The sequence below is a fragment of the Danaus plexippus genome, chromosome 6 (assembly GCF_018135715.1).
Source record: "Danaus plexippus chromosome 6, MEX_DaPlex, whole genome shotgun sequence".
Classification (NCBI taxonomy): Eukaryota; Metazoa; Arthropoda; class Insecta; order Lepidoptera; family Nymphalidae; genus Danaus; species Danaus plexippus.
This window is the reverse complement of record NC_083540.1, coordinates 1,837,428-1,859,092: the sequence shown is the minus strand read 5'-3', so window position 1 is coordinate 1,859,092 and position 21,665 is coordinate 1,837,428. Positions and strand designations below refer to the sequence as shown.

The window sequence follows — 21,665 nt, the reverse complement described above, 5'->3', positions numbered from 1 at the left end:
ATCCGAAAATATTAGTATCCTTTTAATGAATACACGCGAAAGTCTTTAATCTAATTTATTTTAATTCTTCATCACAGGTGAGGTTTTAATGAAGGATCCTCTGAGTTCTGTCGATCACATAGAATCAAAGTGTGAGGAGTTGAGACGAACCAGCTCGTTGCTCATAGAAAAAATTCAAAAACGAAATATGCTATTGACCAAAGCTAGAGAAGTTATGGATAGAATTGATAAGGTAACCAAACTTATATCATATACGCAAAAAATGTTATTTAAAACCCGATAATATTATTATTCATTAGATCGGGACGCCAATGTGCCTTTGTTTACCAAAAAATAACAAAATCAACGAAAAACAACATGACTAATCTCATTGCAATAAACCAACGCAAACCAATATATTTGTATGTTTGTATAGGCTAATGATTGGTGCGCGACGGGAGTAGAGATCCTCGCCGGCGAAGGAGGTTTGATAGCCGTTGACAAATCACTAGAAGATGCCAAAAGTTTTGGATTGACGTCACCAGAACAGTTCCGGGACATGCTGATGCAGTCCGCCACCCCAGAGACAAGAGCTCTGGTTACTCAGGTAATGTACTATATCAGAGGTCTTGTTAAATTAAATCTAAGTTTTGAAACCGCCAAATAAACACATATGATATATTAACTGTCTTGTAGAGATCGATTTCACTATGTAATCTGATAACATTTAAGGACAAACTTTTCGTTAACATGAAGTAAACCACCTGCAGTAACCTAACACTACACACATTCATTATCATATTTGGTTTAAATGCATTAACTACCTACATAACGTATTTAACACGAACTATAAAAATACACCAACTACCCTCATTATAACAAATTTGGAACATTCACTACCCTCACTTCAATTATTCACGCTTTACACATAATATTTATTATATTGACGGACATAGCCAGAGAACATCATTTAGTGTTATATCACGTAGCGTCGGATTGTACTCAACGAACGGTGCCAACACCTCGCCATCTGGAAGAAGACTGATACCTTACAGAAAATATGATGCCATTATTGTTTGAACATCAAAGAAATGTAGGCTTAGGTACTGGATACAGTTACTCTATACAACTACATAACTCCTTAACTTAACTGTTGTGTAGACCGAGATTGATGGACCAGTGATTAAAAAAAATATTAATTGAAAGATTTAACGTATTTTTAAAGGTTTTATTTCCCAATAAAACTTATAAATTCTTTTGACATTTTAAAATTTTTAGGATTTCAATATTATTTTTTTTAGTTTGCAAGGACGTTAACCCTTATGCATTTGCCATGTATGAAAATTGTAGGGTGATCACCCTTACCAATTTGTCATGTATTAAAATTGAGTGCCAAGAATTGTTGATCTGTATATCGTTAACTTGCAACCCTACCAAAAATGTTGTATGAAACCACATCACTTGTGTGAAATTATATTTTCTTATTTTTAATTCTATTCCTTTTTTTACTATAAAATGGATGATATAAAAGGTACTTATAAAGATAGACAATTTGAAATATATTTTTTTAGGGTGAAATAATGTATATTTTTGTTACAATATTGGAACGATTTTATTTAAGGTTTTATAACTGTTCTGTTTTCACTAATGACTCGCTTATGCTTAGTCCATTAGTACATATAAATTATTTTTGAAGACACTCTTAGTACAAATAGTTTTTAAACTTAGAAAGTTTAGTTGATGTCTGTAAATAATAAAAACATTTTATTAATTAAAAATTCAATTCCTCTGCTCTTGGAGAAGCCTCGGACGTGGACTGACTACGTGTGATAATAATGATGATGCTGATGATGTATCATGTTATATATCAGGTGTGTCAGCGTGTGGAGGACGTGTGGCTGATGGTGTCCGTGAAGCGAGCGTCGCTAGTGAGGGCCTCCAGCAGACCAGCCAGGCCTGTACACGCGGTGCCACCACACAGCGCCGCGCCCGCACCCACCCTCAACACGCAGGTCGGTCGGACAATGACAGGCGAATGTACTTGGTCTTGAATTTAGCATAACAGCATTGCTGCGTATATAAATCTAATTATGTATATTTCGCTAACGTAATGCTATCAAATGAATTAAATACCTATGCTCACTCCAATGCCAACGCGTTCCAGTATAACCTGGTTGCTCGCATTCCATTGAGACGCACGAACTTAAACTACTACATTTTAAATACTCGGTGATTTTTCTTCCTCTAAATAACTATAGCTATGAAATGTAATTTTTTTTACTCTACAGCGGAAAAAGCGCTTCATACGTTCTCGTTACAGTCCAGTATGTGTTGCCAGTCCGCTGATCTTAACTGAGATTTACTTAAAGCACATTCTTTTAAGTGATTTATTTATTTAAACTCTAACGCTGCGTCTATGAGGAAATTATTCATTTAATTACCAGTACATAATAACATTTCTTAATACATTTTGTAGTCTAATTTCTTTAAGAAATTACTAGTGTTCTTTAAATAGTTTTACTAGTCTCAGTGAAATATGACATGTCATTTAATAATACTGTCACAGTAAAAAAAAAATCTTTTGAATAAAAAAAAAATGTTCTTAACAAAGCCGCTTACAATCAGAATAATTAAAAAAAATATTCCTTCAGTTTTATAAACAATAACGGAATCTAAAATATAAGTTTACTTGTGGTGGAAGGATTTTTTTAAAATTTCATTCATAGTTATATTTTTTCTGTCCTAACAACAACGGGTAGTGAAACGCTATAACAATAAAAATATGAAATTACCCTAAAACATATAAATATATGATGACGTATTATTTTTTGGTGAACTCGGTTTGACCGTGATATAAATGCGTATATATATATGTGTAATATTTAGACAAGAACCAAATATGTCGAGGGAGGGGCTGCAAAAAATCCTTTGTCCTTGTCTCTTACAAAACTTTCTTTTGTCGTCGGTGCTCTCTGCTATGAATTTCAGTCTGACGAACAAAGCAGGCAAATGGGAATTTTTTTAGTTTATTACAACCATGTATATAGAGTAAAAAGTCTAGTACAACTAAACATGAACGCCGACACCTTAGTTGACACCAAGATGAATCTAAGATAGATCAATTGACGCGTTTCAAACATCGATAACGTCTTTCTTCTGAAGTGTAATCAGACTTTTTACTTGTTTACAATTTGAACACATTACTCATATATAAATCACGCATTGACATGAAAAATATTAAATACCTGAAATCTAACCTAATACTTATTTTATTTATCAAATGTAACATGAAAGGTAATCGTTAATTTCCATTAAAAAAAAATTGCTGATGTGTGTATTTACTTACGAATTTAAAAAAATTAGGACCTTAATGTATTTATCTTTTTGTTATTAATCCATTGCTTCTTCCTAACTTCGTTAAACTATATAATAATGATAACTTGTAACATTCAGTAAAATTTATCCTGTATATTTAATTATTGTGTTTAGTTCCACACGTCAAAGATGCCCAGAAGTAAAACAAATATGACTAGAAAGCGCGGGAAAGCACTTCGACTGTCATTATAGTACGAACACATTATGTGCATGCTCATTACATTTGATTACACCCTGTTTACACATTTAAATGTCCAGACGATTGTTGTTGAATAAAAATTATTAAAACACATAATTAATATATACCATGATAAAAGAATATAGTTTTTTTGTACTATTTATTTATAACATTTTTTTTTTTCTATAAATTTAGTTATCTATGTGACTGTCCATAAAATTTACAGTCGATTTTTTTCAACACTAGTTGTTAACCAAGACTATCCGCGTTTTCAACGCCAGAAATATTCGCGTTAACATTATTTAAAATCACAATTCAGGTCTTATCATATTTATTACTGAGTAAAGATAGACAATTAAAATTTATTTTTACGTATATGTATGTTGTTATAGCTATCATTAAACGATACCGTATGCCCTTAGCGTTTACCTTTGCCTTCTCGTTTTGTTATAGCAATAATTTTCTGTGAAGCAGATGACAGTCATATGCAAATTATTCTATAACTTTCCCATATGCAATAAAATGTTAATGATATGTGCCGTGTTTGTGCCGTATGTGATTTCTAAACGTTTCAGTTGGACCCTTGACGTTTTGAGTTTTAATTATATATTTTAAAAGACTTCGTTATACATCTTATGATTTACAGCTCATTGCGTTTTTTATTATACATGTAAATGTACTTTATTTTATAAATTAACAATTATTGCGCACCACCCAAAGTAAAATAAATACGAATGTTAAGGTGCTTTAAAGATAGTGGGCTACAAAAGGCGACATTATTGATTATTGCCGATTTTTCCAGGCTACTTTTTGGGTAAAGATATCTATATCCAAAATTAATGTCGGTTCAGGTGTACTGAAAAATATAATATGTTAAACATGTTTGTATTCTTTAGAAAGCAATGGAAATTTGCTAAATTATATATATATAATAAATAAAGTTTTTCGTGTACCAGGAAAGCAGATAGGGAAGTGCGATGATGTCTTAAATTCCTCTTCACTTCCTTGTTCACTCAAGTTTTATTTCCTATAAAAACGTCCAGCGAAACTTGTCTAGAAATTCCATAGATGTAATTTGAAACGAGAAATACTAATATCCTGGATACTAAAATTTTAATAGTCCTCTCATATTAGTGCCTTTCACCTACGACATAAGGTTTCTTTCTTTGATAAAATTCAATTAAGTTCTAAATCCATGGTGCATCATATTTGGTCAACCTTGCTTTTATGGCATGGGCCAGTGAAAGTGACCATAGCGCGTGTCAATAATAATTATTATGGGGCATTGCTTCAACATCCGTGACTCCGTCATATTCTTGTCATAATCCATCCAAATAATGTCAGGGTTACGGTGTACGTGATGTTATTATTATAATTTTTTTTTATAAAAATCTATAAAGATTTATTTGGGATTGAATATCGGTTAATAAAAATCAACTTGTCGGTATAATTGTTCATTATAGAACATGGTGAATAGTAAGTGTAATAGAATTAATTTAATCTGAAATAATTATTTATTTATTTTCAAAGTTTTTTGAAACAAATTATTTCCTGCTTTCTAAACACTCTCGATATTTAACTTGAAGACAAAAACTGGAATATAAGATAAGAAAATGTCAGATTGATCTTACACGAAGTTCCATATTTAACCACAAATACGTTTGCTAAAAGCACTTTGATTCCAGTCCATTATTTAAGATAGTATTATAATTTACAATCTCGTATAGTTTTTTTTTGTGTTTGTGTTATACCAATTTTCTTGTTTAAAAAGTAAACACTGCCAGTATCTTTAATAAGCACATCTATCCTTTTTGGAGGTCCAACATTTTTGTCTTATAAAAATCGATGCTAAACCGAGTTATGCAACGCTACAGCTGCATGATGCATCCATTCAAACTGAATGAGTCGCAATCAGTGACAATTGAATGAAGCCCGGGTTCGGTTTGTTTGTAAGGTTGCGACCCTCGGCCCTGAGGCTGACGGTACTTCATAAATCTGTTTTTAATTGGGAAGAATATAAGGATAACTGCTTATATTTATTTTACATATTACCTTTCATTTACGTTTGAGATAACCCCTCATAACCAATCTCTGTTTACACATAATTAATTGTCCCTATAAGATTACTCGAACTATAAATACATATATGATTTGTATTTTATTATTAGTACTAGATCGCTTTAGATTATATTAAATAGTGATTATTTTTCAGATCGATCATTAAAATTACTAGTTACATAAATACATTTGTGTTTAATTGTTATACTTAACATTTCCTGCTGTCTGGAATGCGCAGGCAAGGCGAGTAACAATCGGTTTTCAACGCGCCGCTAGTATACTAGTTTTAACTTATAATAAAATGTGAAGTTTTAGGTTACGCTTCAACAAATTCAAGGTGTGATATCTACATAATCACTTAAGATCTAACAGTAGAAATAATGTGATCTACTTATAAGTATTATGCGTATAATTGATAAAAAACATTAAATAAATACAAGGCATATTATTCGTATTACTTCGGTCACTAGATGTTTATCGTTTAGCCTTTGAAGCCTCCGCTACATTCCTTTTTCAAGGTAAAATATGTTAGAACTCTGAATCTTTATCGTTAATCTTAACCGTTGAAAATGTTACAAATAAACCTATAATAACATACCTACATATGAAATAGTTCGCTAATTAAATAAATCATTATATATCTTACATTTCTGCAAAGGATTTCAATTCAATGTGAAATATGATCGCTAATTCTATTACACTAAGATTTTTATAATAATATTACTCAAAGCGTTTAAATGTTGAAGGTCATCTGTGTTTTGTATATCCCGTAACGGTGAGACCAAACGAAAGCAACAATTGCACTGGAACTGGACTCGTTTACGGCTGAATGAGAACTGGTTATGACACTTTCATCAGATTAACGGGATACCGCGTAATTAGGAACGTACGGAACATTTCTTATGGTTAAATTGTTAATACGATTTATCATTACTATAGATATTTTCGATATCTTTTGTGCCTTTATTACACGAACATAAATTCCATTTGGAAGCTTCGCTACTAGTTTAATGTTCGGTTTATCATCCAACCAATTTGGAAGCAAGAAATGACCATACGCGTTATAAGTGTGCTGTGTATGTATGAAATGTTGTTCGCCCACATGCCCTCACCAAAAACAGGCAACGCTGTTGACCCTGGCTGGTCAGCCAAACGAAAAGTCAGGTCCTTAAACCTTGGTCTTTTAAATTTAAATTCATCGCTAGTTTTACTTACCTTTAATACATTTTACACACCGACGTAGATTTAATGAAAAAGAATTTGCATTTTTGGGTTAAGGACCGTTTAAAAAGTAAGTTTAGAGTTTAATTTCGTTTTTTGTTCCTGTTTATTTGATTTTCACTCTTCAATTTTAATGGTCTCGTCTCGCACTAGCAGCTGGCCAAAGTGCTTTTGATTCGAGAGCATACCGGTTCCCTGCAGTGCATTGTGTTTATACAAAACTATTAAATGCGGTTTGAATTTTAAGAAAGACACGTTAAGGCACACGGATATCGTTGAACAAGAATGACTTCATTACAGTATTGATATTTAATTAAAATTTCGATAGTAGATATTTTTATTATACTAATTTAACTCCCTAGTCCACCAGCTGTAAATGCATTGACACCTCGCAAACGATGATTCTGCATGTTATGATAAAGAATCAGTTTCTGCCTCGTCATCGTCTATTCAATGCACTCTTCCGAACGCTAGTGACACAATTAATTTTAACACATACAATCATCCGACAAATAATGCCACTTGTTCTAAATAAACTACATCATTCTGATATCACGTGTCAAGTAATTTTGGTCATTACCACTAACTGTATTGTGACCAATGAAAAACAGTCTTTACCTATTACCATTTTCACATGACGTCAATAATGAAGAAATCTGATTATGTATTTGGTAATAGACATATACAACCAGCGTACGTGGCAGTTGGCAGAAATATTAATATGCGCTTGCGCAAGTGTCGAATAAGGGTTTCTAATGTACCGGCTCTGTGTAAGGACAACGGATAAAAGTCGACTTTCATTGACGTATTTGTACTTCATTAGTTTATGATATCGCAGGTAGTTTAATAATTGTAATCAATTTAAACAATTCCAGTCTCCGAGCATGTATGTTTTTGTGCACGTATCATTTGTCAATGTACCCATATTTTTAAATTCCCATCACGTTTCACGGCGACCTAAAATAAGTACCGCCAAAAACACCGAATACGATTGCTTGCAAATAATATTGAATAGTTAACGTTGAATCACGGAATTGTCCTACTCTGAAGAGATTTCTCTGTTTTGATTTTAGAAACGAAAGTATTCTGTGCCAGATTGACTTCATTACTAGCAATGTTGCTATTATAACAGCGATTGAATAGTACAAAAATTATATTAAATTATAATAAATACGCTATCTATTTTATAAAAATATTTTAATAAAAGTGGGTCATACGAATTTTAGCTTAAAATCATGTATTTCAATTAGAGGTCTGAACCCATCAAGTAACAGATATTCCTATTTTAATTAACGAAGCTATACAAAGATAATAATAAATTATTATAAGTAAATATTATTTATTTCATAATATTAAAGAATCTTTTTTACGCGAGGACAATAAAAAGAGTAATCCTATGGGTCCGATTACGTTTTTAAGGTTCAAAGAATCGACCTATTTTTGTTGTTGTACATACAATGTATCTTACTATAACAAATAAAATACATTAAGATTCTATTAAAATAACTGGCAACCAATAATCTTACAATAATAAAAAGTGAGCATACAAAAAAATTAAAAAGTTAGATATTTAAAACAATATTAATAATTCAAACGAAATTCGATTTTTAATGCTAATTGTAACATTTCATTTATTATAATAAAATATAATTTTAATATTATTATATTATCGTCTTTCCTCTATTTTCCATATTTAAAACGATAAAAAAGCTGACTTTCCTTTTGAATGGATCTTTAGTCCTTACTCGAATTCTCTCAAAATAACAAAAACGTTAATAGCTCTTATCAGCTCGTTTTGTGTGGACTTTGAAATCTTTGTTTATTAAAAATAATGCTTCATATAAATTTAAAACTTATTCATGTCGACTTTAGAACGCAACGTAGCGTTTTAATATTAACAGAAGAATGTGTTTGCTTTCATATTTGTCAACAAAGCATTATGTAGTCTTGAATGAATGTCTCCGTGAACGAGACGAGTGATGCAGCCTGGACGTGCCGACGTGTTATCTCATACGGTTTCATCATAGTTTGAACAGAGATCGTGTTTTAACCGCACAATATTAATTTGATTTGAAATACTCAAAGGAATTTATCGATCCTGAAGCAAGCTTTGCTGTCAACGATATTCAACTAAAAGTTTTAAAGCGTTTGTATATACGTATATACCTAGTTTTAAATTATAAGTGCTATTATAGGTTATTATAGCGTTAATACGGTTTGTAAATTAATGTTCATTTATTTGACTTAAATAATAGATAGTGATTCATCGGTTACCGTCGTCTTTAACAATCGTTAACGTGTATAGGATTTTGTTAAAAAATGTAATCTAGATTCTAGACAGTGTTAAATGTATTATTTTTTCGAGGACTTCCTACTCGTGTAAGTTCAGCGTCGTGGGAATGTCTGTTGAACGTCCAGCGATCAGTCTGGCCGATGTTTGGTAGAGCGGCGGTCGTGCCGCCGCGCTCTAATCTTTTAACCCACTCTCTGTGAAGTCACTTGCTCTAACCCGCTCTGTCAAGCTAATGGGTTATAAGTTTGGACAACCCTAAGCTAGTAATTTGTGATTGTTGTGTTAGTAAGATACTTCCAGCTTTAATAAACTCCGGGTTTTGTCAGCCCTGTTAATTCCTGTTAGTTGGACGTGTTCTGTTTGCTGTATATGGTACATGGTGATGTTTTGATTGGTGAACATTGTGTGATCCTGATGAAGCGGGCGGCGTGGGTGGATGTTGAAACCGGCGGCCGTCTCGGCTGCAACGGCGAGATATTCTGGAGCGAATGCACGGAATGTGACTGCGCTTACTGCAACCCTAGCTACGTTTGTGTCTGTACTGATAAGGTAGCAAATAATATAACATTTGTTATATATCTTAACGATCTAATATCATACGTCTGTTATATTCACTAAACAGCTGTTGAAGTTATGGAATAAATTGCTTTTTAGCCGTTATACTGCTGCGGATAAAAATTATGTTGGAAAAAGTAAATTTCCTCCTGTATACGCTTTAATGTGTACATTTCCTTTGAATAACCAGATAAAACGAAACGCTTATCAGGCGCATTAGCAAATATTTACCCAAATATAAAATTCAAGGTCCATTGACCTCATTCTGGTAAACTTCGAACAGATACGGAGACATAAAATAAATATTAATATCGCGTTATATATCTGTGTTAATAATATAAATATTCATAGGGTTTTCCCTTTCAGAACAACTGACGTATGTACCTCGATACGAAGGAATTTTATAAGGAACCTGTTTTAATAATTATCAATAATGAAATACTGTCACCTGGCACATTGTACGTGAAATCTAGCATCTTTGTTACAAATGGAACGATAAGGTCTAAACAAACAAAACACGTATTGTTTCATGATGAGAAGATACATTTACTTTCTCGATACAGTTTTTACAATTCGTATCCGCGAGAAAAACCATCGTAGAGAAATACAACATAAATATTTATCGGGTTCGTGTATTATATTATAGAAAAAAAATCTCTGTATAAGATTTAAAAAAGTAATTTAAGAATTTCACATATAATGGTTGAGATTTCAATGGATTATTATTTTTGCGCCCGAGGCCCACCTGACCCTTTGATGGGGTTTGAGTGATCCTTGGGAATAGTTATAACTATAGGCTGTCACGTCCGCCCTCCGTCGTGCTCTTAAACACGAACTACTTTAATATCGCTTTATAGACCACGTGTATACGAAAACTAATTACTTCCAGAAATACTTTTTTTTTTCACTTTTTTTAATGCTTCTGTAATTCCAGCCAGAGAAGGTCATATTTTTTTTTATGTCAGCACATTGGCAGTTTATAAGATATCACAACTCATTTAATTTTTTTTTTCACTATATAAGTTTTAAAATCAGAATATACCGGTCATATACGGAATAGAGCCATAAAAACGGGGTTGAATGGAAGCTGCAGTAAAATGGCGCTGAGCTTCATCCGGTGCACAATAGTGCTCATATCACAATAAAAGTGTAACTTTATACGACTTTCCTTACCTAACAAGCCTTTGAAAGAATGTATACATAGATTCACCCTCATCTTTTCTGGGAAACACTTCAGTCATGTACAGAAATTAAAGATCTCACCTTTTGATGATCCTTAGACTGTGATAATTGTTTAAATGTCGTGTTTAGTGTGAATTATTTTTTGTATTATTTCGGACGTTCCTCTTTGTGCAACACGTAACATCAGGTCAACTACATCATAAAGTATGATGTTCAATGGCTGTAATTTAGAAAACATTTAATATTCCTTAATTACGAAACAGCTGTATCATGAATATTTATATCCAACGAAACTTTTGTAACGGCCTTACGTAATTCGCTTCAGTGTTTTTTGGGTTAAAAAATACGCAGTATTTCTAAAGTTCTGGAAATTCACTGCTGTTCTATTTTGTTGAATGTTGTTTGGAAGTTTGTTTGTAATCGCTATAAACTTTTCCGATTATACGCTTTTGCAGTGCTTGAATTTGCCTAACTGATAAAAAGGAAAAAAGTTGTTTGATATTTTTATTTTTGTAAGGATTCAAAAAGATAAGTTTTTGAGAAAATTTTTGTTGAATAAGTGGAAGTTGTCTAAAACATCTACGAATATTTAAATAAGTATGTTCCATTTCCAAAAAAATCTATCGTTTTCTTAATAACTCTGTGTATTGTTATTTACCTGTAATGTACAATACATAATATTAAAAGCAAATATTTACTAAAAATTACTCGTGGCACGTGTTGTAGCCAACTATTAACGTTTTTCGTTCATGACAACAATGTTTGTAGAGTATAGTATTTTTATTTTACTATTCCTTATAAGACGTCAATGTTCCAAATAACAGATGAATTCAGACACACGGATCCACATCGTTTTCTGATTTCTAATAGCCGTATTATCATATGTCGGCCGGCCTTTCACGCTCTTACATCGATAGCCACGCGAATTTGGTTACCTCCAAATCTAACGTTCGATAACTTGCAATTTTATTTATTTAAATATAAAACACGGAAAATAATATTATAAATATAGCCTTGAAATGTATTCTTATATAACTATTTTCTGGATTTATCCATTACTTTATTAAGAGCAAATAATTTAATTTTTTCCTAAAACTTCTAAATAAATCAATAACAGTATAATATTATTATGGTGTTATCATCATACAATATTTCACTTCTTAATAAAATTTCTATGAATTTGTCCATTGCAAAACGTTACATATAATTAAGTAACTTAAAAATCTCAAAAAACTAGACGGTCGTTAAAGCAGTTCAATGTACATATTAAATGAGGAAAGCTCAAACATATCAATACATATGTTATTTCCACATAAATTAATTATTACGTCATCTGATTTGGTTAGTTTGTGACTGTGTTTACGCGGTTACGCTCGTTGTTGTGAATCAGGATGTGCTTACTCAAACAAAGTGCTAGAAACAATAATATTTCGTGAAAGTTAATCGTTTAAATATTTTTTTAATAATATATCGTAACTATTGATATTGAATTAAAAATACGAATAATTGCGATTTTTGAACGTGTGTTTATGTTTTTTTTTTTAACATGACATTGACAAGTCATGAAATGACGACGGTACTTGTGAATCTTTTAATGAACATAAACCTCTTATCGTAAGAGCTTAATTTCAGTTTTACCGTTAGCGTCTATACAAATAAGAATGATGCTGAATGTAATGTTCATATATTTCCTCAGTAATTTTAATTGAAACTATTTTCTGGAACGATATATCCGTTTTAGTGTGTATTTTTTTATTACACGATCGTAATCAGATTGACCTTCGTTTGCGTGATATTTAGCCTAGAGGTATATTAACGTGTTAGCCTTTATAACCGCGAATTATAACGAAGCAGATTATTTAGTAGAGCGTTTTATCAATTTATTAGCGAACTGTGGATTACTAAATGGGTGCGGTAAGATATATCCTGTTTTAAATTAATTTTAACTGAAAATTTATGTTTCCGTTTACTTTATCCCTGTTCTAGAAGCAAAATAATTCATACCAATACCCAGTATAAGTTGGTTTGTTACTCACGCTTTAAGTGAATTATTCTTTGTACAAACATTGACATAAATTATGCAAAATAATATAAAAAATTGATTAAATGTATCATTCAATTATCGTACACCATGAAAACATGTGTTTGAGACGAAATTATATTCTTATTTTTTCAAAATCTACCAAAACAGAGAACCGTTGCTGGACAGTTGAACAAATCTTAATGTTTTTTAGGTGCTAATCGTGTATTTGCTCACTCAACAGTCATTAACATTACGATAATAAGACGCTGCTACTGGTATTGTTTTGTTTGAACTATGATAGTTATTTTTAATTTCGGTTCATGACGTAATACTTCACATTATCGAGCAAAAAGTTTTTATATCTCAAAATATTCTTCGAAGTTATTTGGGATCTGTGTATTTTCGTTGGACACCTTCATGTCGTGAGGAATCTGGTTCAATCAATCACCTCTCTGCCATTAAATTATCGTTGCACGGGTCATTGTACCAGAGACACTTAACGACATTGCTCGTCTCCTAGCCACTTGGGCCACTCCCTGTAGTGATGCAAGGATGCATTTTAAACTAGATTTCCTGGATTTATTCCGTTTACATTGATATCAAAGATAGTGATTTTTTCTTTCGTATATAACACAGAAGCCACATCCACATTTAAGTCTTTTTTATATATACATTATTTTATTGTGCTATGGTTTTTAGCTTTTGTTTTTTTATTGTTATAAATAATACTCTAATTATTCTTTGTTTTATAAATTGTAATTTCGTCTAAATTCTTCAGGTAAAATACTCCAACCTTTCTAACTATAAACGCACGCAATCGTCTCAAAAAAATTATTCCCATGTCGTGACCTTTATTAGATTGAGTGAAAGATTTTAGCGTTCCTTACAAATTATAAATACGATCATTAAATTAAAAAATATATATATAAAACCATTTCATACGTAAATACATTTTTACGGTATACAAATGTTAAATTATCCGCGTCTAAGCATACCTAGTTCTCATTACAGTAATTATTTTAAATATGCAATTAGTCACATGTCATATTTTACGACCAGGCAACGACCCACAATTACACAAGGGTCATTAATATTTTAAACATGAAATTAAAAACATAGCGTCAATATTTAATCAGGCGCTTCTCTACGTATGTTTAATTGTTCAATAATTTTCGTTTGGTATAAACTTATTCTCATCGAAGCAGCTAACTAAACCCTCTTCCTGTAATTATTAATTCATGACGCAAGGTCAATATTGTAACTGTCGGGGAGCTGATGAATCACAACATTTTTTAACACGGTGATTCATTCCTGGTGACACTTGGGAAGTGCATTCTGGAATGCCCTCTCCTTCATGCCGCTCGTACGACTTTCATATTAAAATAACACGATATATTGCTAAAAATGTATACAACCTTAGCTTTTGGTAAGAAAAATATATTAAATTTTATTTTTCCTATACTCATTTGCTCTTAAAAAGTTATGTTAAACATTTCAAAAGGCTTTTTAAGTTACATGTCGAACAATAACTAACGGTGTTCTAGGAGGTGAACCACAAGCTCTTAGTCCCATTGTTTACGATGAGTTATTTTCTTTTACGACACCAATGGTTGTGACAGACACGCTCCATTGGATTTTATTTTATGGGATCAACTTCCTGTACTAATACAGCTTTGATGAATTATTGACAAGTTTTAAGTCTGAAACATTATCTGATTAAATCGGAAATTCAGGATGAAAAAAAATTATGTTATGTTGTCTTCTCTTTTCTATGCTATGGCTTCATTCACTCTAGAATTGTCGAATATTCTGCCAATGTCGACGTTTTTATCATCTGTTGTCAAAAATTTTATGTCATTTGACTTACATATAAAATCTTAATTATTATAGTCTTCATTGAATTCATTCAACAAAATAACTGGTTGAAATTATCAATTATATCAGTAAATGTAATTTATTCTATGCTCATAATCAGTAAAAGCTTTTTCTTGCGGGAAATAAATCAGGTTGTATTATGCAATCGATTTTCTTTAGTTCCTTAAACATTGGATAATTCCTAGCTCGCCAACTTTTCCCATTTTGGTGAAGTAACTTTCGAAGGCAGTCATAAATGTTGTATTTCCGGATTTTTTGTTTTGACGATAATTCTTCATGTCTTCTCGTAATGTAGGGATAATGAAACATAAAAAACACAGCTTCTATTAACATTTTTCATTACATTGTACAATAATTTCCTAACTAGTCTATAGAAAAAATTATACTTATATCTTTCCTGATAACACTACAACTTAAAAAGGGGTATATCATATACATTTTTATTTATTTTTTGAAGATTTCTGATACTTCGTATTTATTTCTTACATCAAAATGCATATAAAAATGGAGCAAGAACTCTTTTTTTATATTTATCAAAGGTAGTAAACGACCAGACAGCCTACATGATGGAAAGTAGTTACCGTCGTCCATGGATATCTACAACATAAGGTATGTTGTGGATGTGTCGCCGACCTTTGCTTGTGGAAGAGGGAGAGGAAAGGTATGAAAAGGAGAAGGGTAACCTGCCCTCGCACTCATCGAACGAAACGCATCCATAAAAGTCAACTCCATGTCGATTTTCTGTGAGAGGGTGGTACTCCCCTCTGGTAGGGCCAAGCCCATGTTCCAGCTGTAATAACTTGACCACAGCTAGACTCTACCACCACCTAAATTATACAGAAAATTTAACAAGCAACTTTACTGTGAATTTTCAATGTACTCCTTGTTGATTGCCTTTGAAAAAACTGGCAATTGTTAATCAGTTGTTGAGGCAGCTAGTACCTATTACGTTTATTTTCTTCAATTAGTTATATCAGTCAGAAACAAAAGATTAATGATAAAAATAATACGAGCGGCGTCAAGCAAGTAAGTAGTTCTAGCCATTACCCAGCTCAATGTGAGAAATGATATCTTTGACACCACAGGACAGCGTCTGTCTGAGCTGCTAGTAAGAAATAAATAACACGAGGGTATTTTTTATTCTATTTATTTATTTTTTCCAAATTAGAATGTCGTCTAACAAGGGAACTTCATTGAGTGACATGCACAACGACTTTAATGTGAAACGAAAAAATGTATGTGTCCAAATATTATTTATATTTACGTTCAACTTATATTTGAGGGCAAACAAAATTTTGAATCATAAACGTTTAATCATTTATTATGACAATTATTTCCACTTCTTTTTATATGCTCGGTATTAATAATCCCTCGTCTTACAATTCAAAAATAACTGTTTCGTTGGCAGATTCAATACTCTGTATGCGATCTCACTGACAGATTATATTTGCATTTTGATTATATTTCTATGCCTTTTCACTTTCTCGGAATCTATCGGGATCCGATTAGTGTTTGAATTTATTTGATATTAGAGGATTCATGTTACTTTTTCTCAGTACCGATGAAAATTTCTAAAATATTTTAGGGACACGATATTGTTTAAAGATAATATAATAAGGCACTGAATCTACTCTAAACGAATATAAAAATTAATAAATAATGACTGTAAATATTTCCCTAAATTAAAAAAAAATGTTTGTTAAAATAAAATATAAATCGCTTTGGTTTCGCGTAATTATGTATCAAGGACCCTAGTAGTGATGTTCCATTACGTACTTATAATAACCACAAAATATTATTTTTTCCGTCTGTACGATTTCTTAGATAATTTTAACTATATATTTTATAATAAGGCTCCGCATCAAAATATTAGATATACTTTGCTATTATTAAAGATCCCAAGCTGGTCGTATTGCAATTACGCAGTACTTCAAAGGACGGTGTCATAGCCCGTGGGAGTCGGTCGGTACGATGCTATCATATCGCTCATCATAGAAATTAGACTCATTTAACATCATATCACATCAGCAACAGAATGATGACTTTCAAATAAAAGAATGACGTTTATATTTCTATTTAAAACAACAATTTCTAACAACTAAAACAATGTAATGGATCAACTTGCTTCTTTTCAACTATGTAATGCACTTTCTTATTTTGCTTCTCATTTAAAATAATGTCATTTAACATGTTCATTTGAATTTTAAATAGACAGAGGTGAAAGTGTTTCAACATGTCACGACTTGGGTCGCAGTTCATCGCGTTTGGTGTAACATGATGTAATTTGAAATGTTTAAGTAATTAGGAGCTAAATGTATTAGCCATTAGGATAACAGTTGACTGGTGTGAAGACGATAAGTGGGTCTCTTTTCAGTAATCATCTTACTTTAAATTCCTATTCAGTATCGGCGGTAACAGCAACATAGTGTTATGTTAAAATTCACAAACGTTAGAAATAATGTTTTAAATTCGAATCAACTTTTGCTATTATGTTAAATTTTTTAATCAATAAAATATAGAATTTCTATTAGAAAAGATATTAACGTCATGTCATAAAAAACGCAATACATTGGTTAAATAATATTTAATAGTTTAAAAGCCCAACGCGTATATAATTGATGTAAAATTGAGTTTAAACTTTGACCTACCGAAGTTAGATTAATTAGTTATTTCACTCGTGTATCAGCGTGGTTATCAAAATAAAGAATTTACATAACACCGTGAGTCCGGTGTGCTTTCGAATTTATTTCTAGTTCTGTTCTGAAGGTCGCGTAAATAACGTGGGTTCCAATTTCCAAGTTTCTACTGTCCTACTTCCTGAGTGCGACCGGTTGTGATAGGGGCTGGCGTATTTCGTCGCGAACGGTACGTTACAATTCAGGTCGCCACAATTAATCTCAACGATCGTTGCTCTCTCGATTTGGTTGTTAAGATTTAACTAGAATCCATTTCGTCTGTTACTTCGCGTGCGGATAATTAAATAGACATTTAGAGCCATGTTCTAACAGATACTTTAAATAGTTTGGAATTATACGTATAAATGGCTCTGTTTTGACAAAAATATCCGCATATCGTGATAAACGAGAAGTTTTTATCTATAAAGTGTACTTAAACTAAGTACACTTAAAAACATAGCACATTCTAATGTCTACAGCAGATAATCTGTTATAATCCGTATATTCTCAGATTCGAAATTCAATCTTAAATAAAGTAATATGTTTACAAAACCGCATGTGGAAATACTTAAATGAAATAATAGATCACACTTTATTTCCGTCTATCAACACGTTGAACCCCATTAGTTTACGTAATCCTGTCTGACAAAAACAAATTTAGATGTGGTTGGCTATTAGCTTGATTTGTATCATTATCAAATATGTTGCCGGAAGAGAACGCTGCGGCCTCGTTGGCCACAAACAACACATACACAATGTTTAAACAGAACTTTTATTCTGACATAAGAAATTTACGAAAACATTAAACAAAAATCCTCTAATGTGAAGTGAATGAAGTCATCGGAGTGACATGTCTTTATCTGAATTGAATTGTGAGAGTGTTGCGATACGGCAAAAGGGAAGACGGCTGTATTCCAGAAAGGATTGGGAGAAACGTCACGAGAAGGCATTGAGCTACCAGACACAATGGGCACAGGTCCTCGAAGAAATGTCCCACAAACTGAACTGCGTGAGTGTCACATCCTTATGATAACAATATGTGACTAACGTATTTAGGTCTCGAGATAATGTGTTGCAAATATTTAATTAGCGCGAGGGCGTTTAACTTATTAATTATTTATCCTGTGTGTAAATAATTAATAAATAGTGATTATTAAATCTAACAATGGAATCTTTACACGTTAGTCTAAAACTTAGACACAATATTTTACTAACTCATTGTTAAACTTTCAGCAGGCGGTTAGCACTTTTTTAATTCCGTGGTAAAATATAAAATACCTATAAAAAATTTCAAAATATTTTATGTTCCTTTGTTTTCTTATTACTCTATGGTTAAAGAATAATTTGTTTTCTGTGCGCACAATAAGTTATATAAAGATTTCTTCGTATGAGTTTATAAATTAACTATATATGAGTGAATGAGGACCGTCAGGAAAATAACCTTTTTGCCTTTATGTGCAACTTACATTCAGATATTAAATTAATATACTATTAATGTTTATGCATTTGTTTGATATATTTTATTTATAATTTTCGATACTCTTTAATTCACGCTTATCCAACCAGAATTTTTTTTCGATCAGGTTCGCATATCCCTAACATTTTAATGACTATCTACTAATCGGTGTTAATCTTGGAACCAATCAAGATTTTTCAAAACCTTTTAGACTATCAGCAATATATGGTATTATAAAATGATTTTGTTTAAAAAAAAACATAAAACAATAATATCTTTATAGCATAAGCGACTAGGCATTTTTAGAAAGCTTGCGCATTTCTAGATCTGATCTATTCATATCATTGTGGCAGATTGTGTTTAAGCTAATCTCATGAGGTACATACAAAAAAGTGTTGCCAACAAAAAATAAGATTGTAAAACTTACAATTATTTTCAAAAATCGTATTACAGGCACTACCTATATTTATTTCAATATAATTTGTTATTTTTTTATAAAAATACAAAAATTACTTATTTTGAAATTTAGTATAATGAAAACCTATTACAGAAATTTCTTTTGATATAATTTATTATTTAGAGAATGACATTGATATTTATTCTGCGCTTAAGCAAACCATAAATATTCTATGGTCCAAATAGTTACCCGGTTCACTGAGTCATTAAGAGTAAATCCTATTAAGGTACAAATGAGGGCAATGGTCGTGCAAATCCGCTTCCATCAATGCAAGAACATCAATCTTTAAACTATACTCGAAGTAATAACGAAGTAATAAATAAAACACATGTACACCAACATAATGAAACTGTGCTTATCGGTAACGTTATATGGACTAGTTGGTACGAATTCATGGACGGCAAAAATCAATAAAAAAATATTCCTATACTTCATTTGTCGTAGAAAATCATGAAATAGTATCTATATTTTATATATTAAGTTTATTTGTTTATGTAAGGAAAATCCGACCTCATTTAAATGCAATTTTTACAAAGATGCTGTATCAAATAATCAGAAATTATTCAGTTTTTTTCCCTCACTCAATATATATAGGCACGCTTATACATGATCTTTAAAACTATTGTTGTAAATTTCTTAATATTTACAAAGAATTAAATTCAAATACACTTGAATCGTTCCTAGCACAGAAGCTCATGACTTGTTTCCGTATATGATCTCGATATCAATTTTATGTCACTCAATAAAATAATTTCTCGTGTGACGTTGATTTCTTCAACGGTCTTTAACGGGATCACTTGAACCGTTCTGGTTGGATCGGTTATAGTTACGCAACTGTATTCCTGTATTTATATACAAATTGATTACCTTATTATGTAATTCAAGATTCTCGATTTATTTACAACTAGCTTCACAGTTTAATATCGTTGCTTGAATTACTATCCGTACTTAATTCGCTTCTTAAAATTCAGTCGAGGTAAAATGTTATCATATTCATGGCCAAACTCTCCCGCGTCTTTGTCCGCGTGCTCTTTCAATTTATATATTTTTGATATTTTTGACTGTTCTATTTTTAATAAATTGGATAATAGACAGAAACGTTTAAATAGACAAAGATTGTAACAATTATTGTTATGGGTTCGATTCTGTTCCGCCCGCGATAATACTTTCTGTCGTACATGTTAAATTTACGTACAGCGGCCAATTACATATGTACAAAATAATTGAAAGTTTAAATGTCAATGTAAATTCAAACCCAATCCTTTATTTAGACTAACGACAAGTTTTTTTTTTATTAAAAAGCATAAATCTAAACCAGTTTTAATCAGCTAATACCTTCATAAACATGAATATTAACAAGCGACGTCCGGCTTCTAGTGCGATCTAGGCAATTAGTTCAAGTGCACTTAAGCACTTACATCGAATAGCGATTTGATATAAATATCTCTATAAGAACGCATTCTTTCGTCTCATTTATAAATTAACCACAAATTATAAATAAAACATCCCACAAAATAACTGATTATACAGAATGATATTTCTTTACTTAAAATTTCGAAGGCCTGGACTATAGAAGTAGAATTTGTATTTTTGTAACTTACGACATAATATAGATACGTGCTTGAAAATGTAACCATAAAATCATATTTAATCATTTTATTTTTTATCTGTACTAGTATTTTTTTTTAATTGTCAAAGAGAATGTATAGGTTGCGGTGATTTAGTAATTTTCCATAACTAAAACTTCGTTCCATAAATCAATCCGCACGTACGAGGTTCCCACAGCCTGTTCTTATACCGTTTCGACGTAGCACGTGCGCTATCTCAAATGCACAGATGTTTCGGAAACAAAAAAAACAAACAATGAACCTAGATTCAAACAGCCGTCCATGAATGTCGTAGGATGTGAAGAGATCCTCCTAGCCTGGTCTGAAGCAGGTGTGCCGTGTGCGACAACACAGACACAGACACACACACAAAGACAACTTGATAGTGTATTGCTGTGAGGAACTCGCCCTTATGACAGATGCAAACAACACGACTGAAGTATACTCTACATATAAATATTAATAATACAGCAATACATAAAACTCGTTGTTACTTGATTGTTTGATATAAATGAAATCCATGTATCCAAAATCCTTAATTACAATGCGAATATTGATATTAGGTGCTTCACGTAAATAGACGTCATAAAGAAAGTTACAGTTACAAAATGAATTTACAATCATGACAATAGACACTAAGGGATGTATAAACTTTACATTGTTTTTTACTTTACATACTATTGTTATATTACAATCAACAACAAACTTCGAAGTAGAGCAAACACAGCTCG

At 31.7% G+C, this 21,665-nt stretch overlaps 1 protein-coding gene across 8 annotated transcripts in view; it reads left to right on the top strand.

Moving 5' to 3' along the window:
• LOC116778802 (guanine nucleotide exchange factor DBS-like) overlaps positions 1–21,665 on the top strand; it is a 55,012-nt gene that overhangs the window by 23,794 nt on the left and 9,553 nt on the right. For all 8 annotated transcript variants that reach the window (XR_009753957.1, XM_061529720.1, XM_061529723.1 and 5 more), the window contains exons 9-11: positions 78–232; positions 416–586; positions 1,851–1,991. Coding sequence is in view for 7 of the 8 variants with exons in the window: in XM_061529720.1 (XP_061385704.1) it covers positions 78–232; positions 416–586; positions 1,851–1,991 (467 nt within the window). In the remaining variant the exon portion in view is untranslated. The remainder of the gene's footprint in view (positions 1–77; positions 233–415; positions 587–1,850; positions 1,992–21,665) is intronic.